This window comes from Dromiciops gliroides, chromosome 1 (assembly GCF_019393635.1).
Source record: "Dromiciops gliroides isolate mDroGli1 chromosome 1, mDroGli1.pri, whole genome shotgun sequence".
NCBI lineage: Eukaryota > Metazoa > Chordata > Mammalia > Microbiotheria > Microbiotheriidae > Dromiciops > Dromiciops gliroides.
This window is the reverse complement of record NC_057861.1, coordinates 604,842,078-604,857,576: the sequence shown is the minus strand read 5'-3', so window position 1 is coordinate 604,857,576 and position 15,499 is coordinate 604,842,078. Positions and strand designations below refer to the sequence as shown.

General features: G+C 34.8%; 1 protein-coding gene across 1 annotated transcript in view; it reads right to left on the bottom strand.

The window, feature by feature from the left end:
- The window catches only part of KIF27 (kinesin family member 27), a 108,837-nt gene that overhangs the window by 28,520 nt on the left and 64,818 nt on the right, over positions 1-15,499 (bottom strand). The window contains 3 exon segments of the mRNA XM_043983829.1: positions 2,625-2,741; positions 5,146-5,343; positions 11,416-11,621. Of these exon segments, the coding sequence (XP_043839764.1) occupies positions 2,625-2,741; positions 5,146-5,343; positions 11,416-11,621 (521 nt within the window).

Here is a 15,499-nt window from a genome sequence, read left to right as displayed (position 1 = left end):
TGGTATACAATAAATACAAATCTAAAAGTTCACATTTCTAGAAAATTCTTCTTACTGTGTTTTTTTAAAAATGTTACCCAGGGGCTTTGCTGTACATCAAAACATTCTGCATTATTTGAGCCTGTATTCATATTTTAATATGTTTTACTTGTATATGGTTAAATTATAATTTTGAATAATTATGAGCTTTTTACTTTACTATTTTTTTCTTTTTTAAAAACACTATGGGGCAGCTAGATTGGGCAGTGGTTAAAGCACTGGCCCAGGATTCAGGAGTACCTGAGTTCAATCCGGCCTCAGACACTTGACACTTACTAGCTGTGTGATCCTGGGCAAGTCACTTAACCCCCATTTCCTGCAAAAAAAACCCCCAAAACAACACTATGGCATTTTAACATTCTTTGTAGTAGCAAAGAACTGGAAAAAAGTGGGATACAGTCCAAAGAACTGTGGTATGTGAATTAATGAAGTATTATTATGTAGTAAAAATAATACTGATAGCTAACATTTATACAGCGCTTACTATGTGCTAGACCCTGTGCTAAGAATTTTACAATTTTTAGCTCATTTGATCCTTAGAACAACCCTGGAAGGTGGGTGTTTTTATCATCCCCATTTTATTTTTTATTTTGGTTTTTTTGGTGAGGCAATTGGGGTGTTAAGTGACTTGCTCAGGGTCACACAGCTAGTAAGTGTTAAGTGTCTGAGGCCGGATTTGAACTCAGGTCCTCCTGACTCCAGGGCCAGTACTGTGCCACCTAGCTGCCCCCTATCATCCCCATTTTATAGGTGAGGAAACTGAAGCAGGCAGAGGTTAAGTGACTTGTTTCTTGTCACATACCTAATAAGGGTCTGAGTTTGGATCTGAAAGAATTTATTTGAAGGATTAGAAAAAAACATGGGAAGATAATGGTAACAACAACGGCAACATTTGTATATCACCTAGTATGTGACAGACCCTTTACAAGAGCTTTACAAATATTCTCTCATTTGATCCTAACAACAATCCTGGGAGGCAGATGCTATTATTATCTCCACTTTACAAATGAGAAAACTGAGGCATAAAGAGGTTAAATGACTTGCCCAGGGTCTTGAGGCCAAATGGGAACTCAGGTCTTCCTGACTCCAGGCCTGGTGCTCTATCTCTATCTGCACCACTCACTTAGCTACCCCAAGATTTGTGTGAACTGATGATGCAGAGTAAAATTAACACAGCCAAAAGAATGGAAATGAATGAACAATACTGTAAATGATAAGGAAGTCAAATTCTGAGTAACCAAAAGAAACCCAGTGATGGTCCTAGAGATTGGATAAGGAAACATATTTCCTTCCCCACAGCAATAAGGAAGGCTACCTGGGCAGAAGTTGTACAAACCGTCAGATGCAGTCAGTATACCAGGTGTGTTTGCTTAACTATTTTTCTTCGTTATAAGCAAGAGTTCAGTCTAGAGGGGTAAGGTTGTTGGTTTCCCCCCAGAAATGACTGGAATATAAAGACAAAAGCTATCAATAAAACATATTTGTAAATAAATACTTGGCATTTCCAACATAGGTGAGAGTACGTTTTTGTCAAATGCCTACTTTTATGCATATATAAAACAACTAAAATTTTAGGAGAGGACAAAAAACATCCTTGAGTTTTATATGTTTAAAACACTATTCAGGGGTGGGGCAGCTAGGTGGCACAGTGGATAAAGCACTGGCCCTGAATTCAGGAGTACCTGAGTTCAAATCCGGCTTCAGACACTTAACACTTACTAGCTGTGTGACCCTGGGCAAGTCACTTAACCCCAATTGCCTCACTAAAAAAAAAAAAAAAAACCACTATTCAGGGGCAGCTAGGAGGCACAGTGGATAGAGCACCAGCCCTGGAGTCAGGAGTACCTGAGTTCAAATCTGGCCTCAGACACTTAACACTTACTAGTTGTGTGACCCTGGGCAAGTCACTTAACCCCAATTGCCTCACTAAAAATAAAAAAAATAATAATAATAATAATAATTAAAAACACTATTCAGAAATCTTGAAAGATAAACTCTTACCATTTTAAATAACCTAAGTTTTTAATTTTAAGTATTACAGCTTCCTTCTGGAAAAGGAAGACAATTTTACAAATGCCCTTGTGGACTTAAGCTTAGAAATATGTTTTTTTTAATTTGAAACTAGTTTAATTTTCAGTAAGAAATGCCTTTGAAGTCCTTTGTCATACATAAAAAATTTAATGCACAAATCACACAAAGTATGCAATCTAACTAAACACACTTGAAATGTGGAGCTCTAATTTTTTCTGTGCATTTATCTTTGTACTGAAATAATAAAATTATATTTATGTTAGTGATTATGACACGCTGTCCTGTCCCATTTATATATAAAAAAAGCATCAAATAAACATCTATCCCCAGAGGTGGGAAGAGCATTTACTAAATATTAAAATTGTTTTTTAGCTGTCCAAAAAGTTTCAGGGGAAATAAAAGAAATTTTGCAAGCTAAGTAAATAGGCCACCACAGAATTTTCAAAATTTAAGCTTAGCACAACCATTTTAATCTATACTTAACATTTTCAAATTGGCAAGACAAATAGCAAAAGCCCAAACCAATCAACCAGATAAAAGTTTAATGGACATACCTGGAGCTGGTCTATATTTCCAAATGGACTCTTTTGTTTTCTCCTCCTAAATGCATCAAACTCCTCAGATTTCATTTTTAGCATCTTTTCTTGTTGCTCTGTCCTTAACTGAAGCTCCTATATGAAAACAGAACATGAAAATACCTTTGATAACTTCATCTGATTAGCAGCTTGCATTATTAAACAACTAAAAGTCAAATTTTCGGAGTGTGAGTTGATTACTTTAGAAGACTGAAAACGGCAGCTATATAGCAGGACTCAGCAGCAGGGTGGATGGCAATGATAAGTACCCTCAAAAGTTTCCCTCATATTTTTCCTCAATTTGCCCTCAAAGCCACTTTCCCTTGGTTTTTAAGAGCTGCTCTACTAGAGGCTCTTACTGCTTACCTCTGTCAGGTCCAACTCAGGCAATCTCTGGATGCTCCAAGAAAGGCACCCCAGCCTAAAGAAACTGTCCTAAAATGAAGGTGGAATAAGGGGGAAGGTGCTTTTGACGCCACTCTTCCAAGCCCTGAACATTACAGCTCCTGCCAGGCTTCAGCCACTTTTCAGGCATTGGCATCACTGTATTTGCTTACTCTAACTCGTGCTCTTTCATTTTTATCCTTCTTTCCTCTCCCCCTCCTTCTACTTTGTTCTTTGTCCTCTATTTACTGTCATCTTCAGCCTACTTCATTATAGATCTTGTTCCTAAGAGTTTTTAAAGACTGAAAACAAACACTGGTGTCTAACCATCAACTTCATCTTTGAGATCCATTCTATTGAGCCATTTTATAAGTAAAACTGATTTTTTACATTAATCAGTCTTGAATAGAGACAGACTTCATCTTTATGCTGAATTCTACTGTGTATATAAAATGGGTCTGAAACCTCTTCCTAAAATTTTTGTTTTTTATTCTTCCAAAGCTTTGTAATCACTGATAGTAAAGACACATGGAAGAGTATAAAAGGGATGACTGTCATGACCAGCTGCACTCTCCTCCATGATGGGAATCTCTACAAGTATTTCAGAATAGGCCTGGCTCGATGGCAGTTGACTGAGGGAAAGTGAGCCTTGGACCCAGATGAGGGGAGGGAGGGAAAGGGGGAGAGAAAGAGAGAGAGAGAGAGAGAGAGAGAGAGAGAGAGAGAGAGAGAGAGAAAGAAGAAAAGAAATGAAATACCACTCTCTTTTTGGTTCAAAAAGAAACAAGTTCTGAGACCCCAAGTAAATCAAAATGGGCCAAATAATGTTAGCTAGTAAAACTAGATAAGGAACTTTGAGAAACCATCTAGTGTTCTCTACAATCTTTCTATAAGTGTATTTGATTTCTTGAGCCTTATCATTAATGTCTATAAAAACTCTTTTCTAGGAAAAAAATACTTGTGACCTGCTATGTGCAAGGACAAAGAAAGAAAAGAAAGATGAGCTGCCAGAAACCAGAAATCCAGATACAGTGTGGCAACAAGTGGTTTGGGGGAGGATTCAGAACCACACTCACAGTTTTAGTTGCTTCAGCTGCATAGAGCTAGATATTAGCCATGTGTGTTTTTAAAGTACAGTATATTTAAGAAGGAAGCCCTAGGGGGCAGCTAGGTTGTGCAGTGGATAAAGTACCAGCCTTGGATTCAGGAGTACATGAGTTCAAATCCGGCCTCAGACACTTGATACTTACTAGCCGTGTGACCCTGGGCAAGTCACTTAACCCTCATTAACCCCACCAAAAAAAAAAAGAAGGAAGCCCTAGCTAAGAGAAAGAATTTCAGTCCAGAGAATGAAGTTATCTATAGGGCCAATAGGCCTTCCCTCTAAGTGTATAGTTACAAAAGCTAGCTTTCTGATTATATTCAAAGATGTCTTCCACATCTACTGGCTAATTCAAATTGCTCCAAATGGTTGATGCCACAGTATTATTTCAAGTATGATGATACAAGTCTGATATATTAAATTTATAATGCTAAATAACTCTTATGAGCTTAAGAAAATTACTTGATCATCTTTCTCCTTATTTTTGTAAATTATTTGTTTAGAAAAATAATGGTTATAGTTTTTTATGTGTTGGTTGAAGAAAGATGATTGGGCAATGGAAACTTAGAACATTAACAGAATTTTTCCTAGCAAATAATATAAATTGGGAACAAGAAGCATAACCCCCAAAATGTAAAATTTTTTCTGAAACTTAAAAAGAACAGTGATTTCATTAGCTGTCAGTACTCCCTCACCTTAGAAGATAGTTTCATGAGTTGCTGAGGGCAAATTCTTGTCCAGAAAGAAATACAGCTAGCTCATCAGTGATACCTGAGAAAGCTACCTATCATGTTTGATAAAAGAATGCAGAGACAGCTAGGTGGTGCAGTGGATACAGCACTGGCCCTGGAGTCAGGAGGACCTGAGTTCAAATCCGGCCTCAGACACTTAACACTTATTAGCTGTGTGACCCTGGGCAACTCACTTAATCCCATTTGTCTCATAAAAAAAAAAAAAAAAAGAATGCACTAACAGCTGCATGTTCTCTATCAAAGATAAATGAAGCTTTCTTACTTTGATTTTTTGTTGATCCCGCTTAATCTCTGCATCCAGTTGCTTCTTTTTTTCATTTTCTTCCCGAAGCCTCTTTTGCAGCTGTGCTTGTTGATATTTCATGTGATCTACATTCTGTTCAAGTTCAGAGGCATGTTTCTCATTTTGGGCAGACAATGATGCCAGCTTCTTAGTATCCTGTTGCTTCTTCTGCAAGACCTGTGATCACATAATATATCGGAAAATATGGGTAATGGAAAAATGGGCACCTCTATCCAATTTTATCAAGAAATCTAAGAGGTCCATTTCACTAACAAAAGTGAACATTTTTCCTAGATTAAAAAAAAATCTATTTCTTATATTTTGATAGCTGCACAAAGGAATTATAACCTAAGAATTCTTATTTTTTCCATTTCCTCTTCTATTTCTTCCCGGGTAAAATAGGAAAAAACCAACAGTTTAACATAATGTACTTACTATACACATATAAGGAACAAGAATTCTTTATGTAGATACAGCTTTTCACTAGATTTATGAAAATGGCAGTCAAAAACCTAATGTGAATTTTCAGAAGGGGTAAAGGGGTAATCCTTTCATACAAGGGTTTTCCCCCTCTTCAAAAGAAAATTAGGGGGCAGCTAGATGGCGCAGTGGACAGAGCACCAGCCCTGGAGTCAGGAGTACCTGAGTTCAAATCTGGCCTCAGACACTTAACACTTACTAGCTGTGTGACCCTAGGCAAGTCACTTAACCCCAATTGCCTCACTAAAAAAAAAAAAAAGAAAAGAAAATTAGATTTTTCACAAAGTAAAAATATATTGATGTGAGAGGACTATACTATCATAATGGTTCTAGAAACTGAACATATGAAAATGGCAAAGAATGATCATTTCTGAAATGTCAAATGATTCCTATTATAACTGAAAAAATCCAGTAAAAATAAAACTTAGTTGCAAATGTAAATAAACCTGTAATCATTTTCCATGAAAATGTTGAAGATCAACTCTAATATTTACTTTACTAATTATTTTACATTAAACAACAAAAGAAAGGAAGAAAGGAAGAAAGGAAGGAGGAGGGAAGGAAGGACAAGAAAGAAAGAAAAAAGGAGGAAGGAAACAGAATATTGTGAAATGATAACTTCAGGCTTGGTCCTGAAAAATGCATCTTCCTACCTTTGCAAAGGATAAGAACATGTATAGAACATTGCATAAGATATTGGTTAGTTTTGTTTTACTGATAGTTTTTGTTCATTTTTAGATTCTTTATTATAAAGGATGGCTCTCAGAGAAACATATTGGAAAATGCAAGTGATGTGAAAACATGCTAATAAAATTTTTAAAAAATAGAATTAGGCTTCTCAGCAATACAATGGTCCAAAATAGTTCCAAAGGACTCATGATGGAAAATGCTCTCCAAATCCAGAAAAAAAAAAAAAAGAACTGTGAAATATGGATGTAGATTAAACCATACTATTTCTCTTGTTTTGGGTGTTGTTGTTTTTTTCTTTTTTGAGGTTTTTCCTTTTTGCTCTGATTCTTCTCTTATAACATGACTAATGCAGAAATGTTTAATGTTACTGTACATATATAACCTATATCAGATTACTTGCTGTCTTGGGGAGGGGGGAGGGAGGGAGAAAATTTTGAAACTAGAAATCTTATAAAAACAAATGTTGAAAACTATTTCTATATGTAACTGGAAAATAATAAAATACTTTTATAATTAAAAAAAATAGAATTAGGATTTGAACTTAAAACTTCCATGTCAGCCCTCATCCCACTACATCCTACAGCTTCTCCTCTGACATGTTTTATCACGTCCTTTATGTAAAATATTACATCCCTTCTCAAACAAATAAAAACAATACACCAAAGCATTATCCTTAAAAAATGTCAAAAGTTCTTAACATTTCCAAGCCTATACAAAGCCAGCAGAAAGTCACAAAGTAACTCAAAATCCTTTTTAAACAAGTATTTATTTAGTAAGCAGCCAACATAGCAGTGCTAGTAATTTGTTCTCTTTCAGTTACTTTTTTAAAAGCCTATTCACATATAAAATATTATTAATCACATTTGCTCATTTTCCTCTATGTTGCAACCTATTCAACAATAAACTTTTAGGTATGTCATAGGAAACAGGCTATATGATTAAATTAAAATGAAAAGGTAATTTTAAAACTTTATTTTACCCACCAGTTTCCACCTTTTTTTCTCTCAAATCTTTAATTAAAACTACAAATTTGAGTTTTACCTCTTCTCCCTTCACCTGTCAGAGTGAAAGATTCAAAAGCAGAAAACGGGAAAGAAAAGACTAGACATAGAAAACCCACCATCTGTATAAATCAGTCTTTGAAAAAATGAAGTAACTCATTGATCCAATCCACATTATAAATACTAGAACCAGAACTGGAGCTAGCTTGCTATGAGACTATGCAATTTGAGATAAAAGCCCATTTGCTTTGTTTAAAAGAATGCCATGTTGGTTTCAGTAGAATCCTATTCTTGCAAACTTCACTTTCTCAGGATGTAAAAGATCAAAAGAAGAAACAGCTGCTGCACAGTCTTTCTGTAGTGAATTAGCAAGGAAGAACAAGTGCTCTGAATCCAGCAGGGGTAAAGTAGGTTGTTTCATAAGAGTGATGGCCATAGTATACATTTTGGACAGACAGAACATATTTCAAGAAAATTAAGAATGCATCATTTTTAGGTCTACATGTCCTAACTTTTTGTTCAGAAAATAGTTACCACTTACTAGCTGTGTGACCCTGGGCAAGTCACTTAACCCCAATGGCCTCACAAAAAAACAAAACGGAAAACAGTCACCATCTATGATGTACATTCACAACCACCATACCTTTGCTCTAACATGTAGTGCTTAGGTTTGCTTTTGTAGGTGATATGAGAATTTAAGTAAGTTTTTATGGCAGAAATGATGAGGTAATTAGGGTGAGTATAAGGTGAGTTTGAAGGGCTGTTGCTATTCCCTGATAGAAAAATAAAACTGAATATATACCTCATTTAAAGCATTAGCCCCATCACCCCCCCTAAAAAAAAACCCAAAACATCGCAAAAGTTTGGATGTTAGGTGAATGAGGAATTTGAGGAAGCATTTGTTGTACAAGATTATTTGTTGTAGCAAATTCATTAAGATAATCTGATAAAAAACTGTCATTGTGGTTGCCTGCCAAGACACGAAAATGTTTGTTTTTTTTTTAATACAAACTCCTTTCTTGTAATAGTCGATAGATTTTTACTTTTGGTTATTTCTAAACCTATAGCTAAATTATATGATTAAGAAATTAGAGATTAATTATAATATCTGGAACTGGCATGACACTTCATCTGCCAAACCCTGGGCATTTTCACTGGCTGTCCCTCATTCCTGGAATTCTATCTTCCTCAGATGTATCTCCTTGGCTTCTCTGGCTTCTTTCAAGTCTCAGTTAAATTCTGACCTTCTGCAAGAGACCTTTCCCAATTCCCTCTGCTTTTTTTTTTTTTTTTTGCTTTTGTCCCCTCTGCTTTTTAAAATACCATCATAGATATCCTAATTATTTCTTCCCTTTCCACCCTCCAAGAGAGCCATCTCATATAACAATATTTTTAAAAGAGGAAAAAAATAGTATAATTAATCAATACATTGAAAAAGTCCAAAAACATATGGAATGTTTATGTATATGGGCTTCCCATCTCCAGAAAGGAGCAGGTGTGGGGGGGTGTCTTTTCATACCTCTTTATTCAAATCATATTTTACCTTTATAATCTTGCTATAGTCACTTTTAATTTTTTGGTGTGTTTTTTGTTATTTCCATTTCCATTGATGGAGTTACTGTATATATTTTCTTGGCTCTGCTTGCTTCACTCTACATCAGTTCATATAGATATATAGATCTTTTGTGCCTCCCTGGATTCATCACATCATTTCTTAAAGTACAGTAATATTTCATTACATTCATGTACCACAATTTGTTTAGCCAATCCCATTCAATGGGCATCTACTTTGTTTCCAATTCTTTGCTATCATAAAAAGTGCTGCTAAAAGTATTTTGGAGTAGATGGGTACTTTTTTTATCAATGGCTTCCTCAGAGGTATAAGTCTCTAGTTCACTTTATTTGCATTAATTCCAAAATGCTTTCCAAAATGGTTGTGCCATTTCATAGCTCTACCATTGTGTTATTATTGTACCTCTCATTCCATGAACATTCCAAAGTTGAATGTTGCCATATTGGGGGATCATCTTTGCCAGTTTTCAAAGTGTGAGGTAAAATCTCGTGGTTGTTTTGATTTGTATTTCTCTTACTATTAGTGTTTTAAACCATTCTTTCATGTGGTTATGAATACTTTATAATTCTTCCTTTGAGAATTGTTTTTAATAGCTTTTGATGATTTATTAGTGAATGACTATTAGACTTACATAAATTATTTCTATATCTTAGATATCAAACTCTTATCAGAGAAATTTAATATAAAGGCTTTTCCCCATTCATTCTACCACTTACCTTCTTGTCTTAGAGGCATTAAATTTGTCTGTGCACAAGCTTTTCAGTTTCGTGCTAGTCAAAGTTATCCATTTTATCTTTTGTAATTGCCTCTAGTTTTTATTTGGTTAAGAATGGATGTTCAACCTATGGCTATGAAAGACACATGATTTGCTTTTCTGATTTTTTTATGTTATGATCTTTAAGGCTGTATATCCATTAAGAATATATTGTAGGGGCAACTAGATGGCACAGTGGATGGAGCGCCGGCCCTGGAGTCAGGAGTGCCTGAGTTCAAATCCAGCCTCAGACACTTAACACTTACAAGCTGTGTGACCTTGGGCAAGTCACTTAACCCCAATTGCCTCACTTTAAAAAAAAAGAATGTATTGTGGAATATGTTGTAAAATGCTGATCTATGCCTAATTTCTGCCAGACTGCTTTCCATTTCCCCCGGAAGTTTTTAATGAAATAAGGAGTTTTTTCCTAGGTAATTTTCCACTTTATCAAATACTGGGTTATTAAGGTTCAATGTTTCTGATTTTCTCATATCTAATCTATTTTCATGGATCTCTCTTATTTTTTTAACAAGTACTGGATAGTTTTGATGACTGATGCTTTATATTATAGTTTGAGGTATGGACGTGCTATTTTCTCTCTCTCTACTTTTTTTCATCATTTCTCCTGATATTCTAGATATTTTGTCTTTCCAAATTAATTTTATTATTATTTTTATTAGGTTCTATATAAAGTATCCCTTAGTAATCTGATTGGTAAAGCATTAAAAGTATAAATTAACTTTGGTTGTTTTGTCATTTTTATTATATTGGCAAGGCCTAGCTATGAGCACTGAATATTCCTCCAACTATTTAAATTGAACCTTATTTCAGGAAGGAAAGAAGGAAGGAAGGAAGGAAGGGAGCGAGGGAGGGAGGGAGGAAGGGAAGGAAGAAAGGAAGGGGGAAAGGAGGGAGGGAGGGAGGAAAGAAGATTAATTTATTGAAGTTTCTTTAAAATGTCCAAAAAGGAATGTAATTAAGTTCAGAGGTAAACACAGACAAGCAGGACAGCTTTGAAAATGATATGTTAGAAAAAATTTATTTTTATCTATTTGAGTGTGTGTTACATATGTACGTATATAGGATGGGCCAAAAGTCACAAAGGGGTCTGATATTTTCTTTATTTTTTGCCATTTACGGAATCTGATTTTTCACACATATGCTAAATACATTTCCTATATATACTGTATATGATGCCATGGTATTGTAAATTAAAAACAAAAATAAAGGAATTATTAAATATTTGTGACTTTTGGCCTACCCTATATAACACTTTTTTATTTATTTTTGGGGAGTGGGGAAATAAGGGTTAAATGACTTGCCCAAGGTCACACAGCTAGTAAGTGTCATGTATCTGAGGCCAGATTTGAACTCAGGTTCTCCTGAATCCAGGGCCAGTGCTTTATCCACTGCACCACCTAGCTGCCCCCTATAACATATTATTCTTTTTTTTTTTTTTGGTGAGGCAATTGGGGTTAAGTGACTTGCCCAGGGTCACACAGCTAGTGAGTGTCAAGTGTCTGAGGCCAGATTTGAACTCAGGTCCTCCTGACTCCAGGGCCGGTGCTCTATCCACTGTGCCACCTAGCTGCCCCAGATTTTTTTAAAAAAGGAAACCATTCAATTTCCCTTATTGTCTTTTCCTTGTTCTACTAAAGACAACAAAATCTCACCACCCTTCTTTCTACTCACAATCCCAGAAAGAAAAATGCTTGGCTAGAAGGGTTAAAATACTTTTTCTGCTCAATCACCTGTACTTTCAGTTTTGCTGCATCCATCTTTTTCCGGAACTCCTTTTGCAATCTCAGCTTCAAAGCAACATCCCTCAGATCCTTGTTTTCCAGCTCCTGCAGCTGCTTCTGTGTTTCAGTCAATTCCACTTTGGCCTGTTCTGCCTCATGTGCCAGTTTTGTTACTCTCAGAGAATACTGCTTACTTACAGCCTTGGCATCATTACCTTAATACAAAGAAATTTAAATGATTCAAAAATCATTTTCAGAATTCACTTTAATGATAACATATAGAAAAAAATATTAATTAATTAGATAAAAGTTGACAATGCTTATCAAAATCTATAGGTTTAATGCCATACTGATCAAAATACCAATTGCAAGTTGTATAGAATTAAGGAAAATAAAAAATTCATTTAGAAAAACAAAAGGTCTTGCATAATCATACATGTATAACCCATATCTGATTTTTTGCTGCCTGAGGAAGTGGGGAGGGAAAGAAGGATAGAAATTGGAACCCCAAATTATAAATAAAAATGTTTATTTTTTTTAAAGAGAGAAAATGGGATGGTTATGTGGTGAAGGTGAGGACTGACAGGTAGATGACCAGGATGCTCCACTGGTACCCTTGAAATGTTAGGAAAAAACAAGAAAGGCCTCTAGCAGTTTGAGGGTGCCCCTCTCCCTTCAGAGAACTTAGAGGAGGACATAGACAACAGATGTATAGGAGAAATAGGCATAAATGGATTGTAGATCAGGGGTGTGGGGAGCCAGCTAAGGCTTACTTGGCAATTGTTAAATTTCCAGTTGGAGCATTTACACTTTGGAAATCCTCAAATACTATCAATGAGGGCTTGATTTATTGCTTTGTTTATTGTCTGGACTTAAGAAAGTGATGGAAGAATTGTTTAATCCATATTAAACTTTTTTTTTTTTTTTAGTGAGGCAATTGGGGTTAAGTGACTTGCCCAGGGTCACACAGCTAGTGTTAAGTGTCTGAGACTGGATTTGAACTCAGGTACTCCTGACTCCAGGGCCGGTGCTCTATCCACTGCGCCACCTAGCTGCCCCAATATTAAACTTAAAAGTGTTTTGTGTGCAAAAAAAAAAAAAAAAGTCAAGACTATCAAAGGAAATTATGGGGGGAAAGGATGAAAAGGGCTTTCACTCCAAGATGTCAACTTATTTGTAAAGTAGTAACTATCAAAACTTTCTGGCACTTCCATGCCAAAAGCCAAATTGCTTCTTCCTTGCTTTTTTTTTTAGCGAGGCAGTTGGGGTTAAGTGACTTGCCCAGGGTCACACAGCTAGTAAGTGTCAAGTGTCTGAGGCCAGATTTGAATTCAGGTCCTCCTGAATCCAGGGCCGGGGCTCTATCCACCACGCCACCTAGCTGCCCCTTCTTCCTTGCTTTTAAAATTTTTATTAGAAGAAATGGCTCTTTGTGTAGGGGAGAAGAAATATATTTAGAAATGAATGTGATTGGGGCAGCTAGGTGGCTCAGTGGATAAAGCACTGGCCCTGAATTCAGGAGTACCTGAGTTCAAATCCGGCCTCAGACACTTGACACTAGCTGTGTGACCCTGGGCAAGTCACTTAACCCCAATTGCCTCACTAAAAAAAAAAAAAAAAGAAATGAATGTGATTAAAAAAAAAACAGAAGATATGAATACAAATAAGATTAATTTTATTTTAAATATAAAGTGGTGTATTAAGACCTTTCAGGGATACAGGTAAAACTGTCCTTGGGGAAAAAATATCTCTGAAAACATTTAGCTAAAAGAGAAAGAAGAAAAAGAAAGAATAAATTTATTTTTTTTAATTTGAAAAATCCAAAACAAGCAGAGAAGAAGAAATCTAAAAAATCATAGGAAACATAGAGGAAATAAAGACTATAGAAATGGTAAACAAAACTAAGGTTTCTTTTTTTTAAAGACTATCAAAAAAAAAAAGATAAGTTAACCTTATGAGAGCTAGAATGAGAGCAGAGAGAGAGAGCAAAAGAAAGGAGAGGTAATTGTCAAATTGCTAAAATTTTTTTAAAAAGGTAAATTCACAGTGATCAGAGAAGAAAAAAATTAGAAGCTATAATGCACAATTACATATGAGCTAACCTGAGAACTTAAAGGAAATGGATGATTATCAATATAAATATGAAATATCCAAATTAACAAAATTATTCTAAATATAATGTTAAATAACTCTCTCAGAAAGAAACCAAACAAGTTCTAAATGAACTACCAAAGAAAAAACTCAGTTCAAAAAGATTTGCAAGAGAATTATATCAAATGTTTAAGGAAAACTAAATATATATTCTACAGAATTATTCATAATAATTTGTAAAAATACACTCTACCAAATTCTTTTTTATGTGACAATTTAAGATCCCAAATTACAAACTAAGGAGAGATAAAGCAGAGAAAGAAAATCATAGTTCAATCTCACTAATGAATAACTGCAAATTCTTTGAAAATTCTAGTAAGAAAACTATAGTAACAGATACCTTAAATTATTTGACCAAGACCAAGTTGGATTTATACCCAGGATTGTTAGAATGATATTATATTAATAAAATTAATTAGCATAACCAATCATATAAACAATAAAAGCCACATGACTATATCAATAGTTGGAGAAAATAAAGCATTTATTTATGGTAAAAATTCTAAAAGACATAGATCATAAAAATACCTATTTTTATTGTGACTAATGTAGAAATAAAAAAAAAAACAAGTATCTACATTATTTGCAACTGAGAAATACAGAAAGCTTTTCCAATACCTGAGTAAAACAAGAATATCTTTTTCCCTAATATTTCACATAGTTCTGAAAATACTAACAAGTTATAAAAGAAAAAATTAAAGGCATAAATATCATAAAATAGATAAATCATCTCTCTCTCTCTCTCTCTTTTTTTTTTTTTTAGTGAGGCAATTGGGGTTAAGTGACTTGCTCAGGGTCACACATCTAGTAAGTGTTAAGTGTCTGAGGCCGGATTTGAACTCAGGTACTCCTGACTCCAGGGCCGGTGCTCTATCTACTGTGCCACCTAGCTGCCCCTCTTTTTTCATATGATATTATAATTTATCTAAAAAAGAAAACCAGGAAAGAAAGTAGGAGAGGAAATAAAAAGTTTCAGTAAAATCCATAAAAATCACAGCATTATTTTACTGTGCTAACAAAACCCAGGAGAAATAATAGTAATAGAAATTCATTTAAAACAAATTATAAAGTACACAAAATGTCTGGGTGTCCTCTGGGAGACAGCAGAGGGAATAAAAAATTAAGAAATGAATGTAATACAAATATATACAATGTAATACAAAATTCTTTATAGAAACAAAGGAAAACTTAAATGGAGATATATAAATTCACTGTTCTTGGTTGGGCCATAGCAATATAATTTGTTTAATTTGGTTTTTTGGTTTGTTTTTTTTTTGCAGGGCAATGGAGGTTAAGTGACTTGCCCAGGGTCACACAGCTAGTAAGTGTCAAGTATCTGAGGCCATATTTGAACTCAGGTCCTCCTGAATCCAGGACCAGTACTTTATCTACTGCGCCAGCTAGCTGCCCCAGCAATATAATTTTTTAAAGGATTTTTAAAAGCTACCAAGGGGTAACTCTGTATAATCAGAAAAAGTGATAACAAAATTCATTTGAAATAAAAGGTTTAGAATATTAATATAAATAATGAAAATAGGAAGAATACAAACTCAGTGTTTCTAGACTTCAAAATATAAAAGAAAGCAATAATCATCAAACGTATTCTGGTTAAAATACAGAAAAGTCTTATTAGTGGAACAGAATAAATGTAAATTCATAAGCATGAACCACTAGGACAATGAATGCCTAGTCTAAAAGAACTGCTGGGACAACTGGACAGATGTTTGAGAGAAACTACATTTAGACCAGCATCTAATACCATAGTATACAATAAATTCAAAAAGGAAACATGACCTAAATATAAAAGGTCATGTTATCAAAAAAGAAAAAGAAAACAGAATTAGTAGAAAATGGAAGGTGGTAGTATCTTTCACAAACATGGGTAGGGAAAATTCTTAAGCAAAGGACAGAGCTCATCATAAAAGATAAAAATACAATTCTA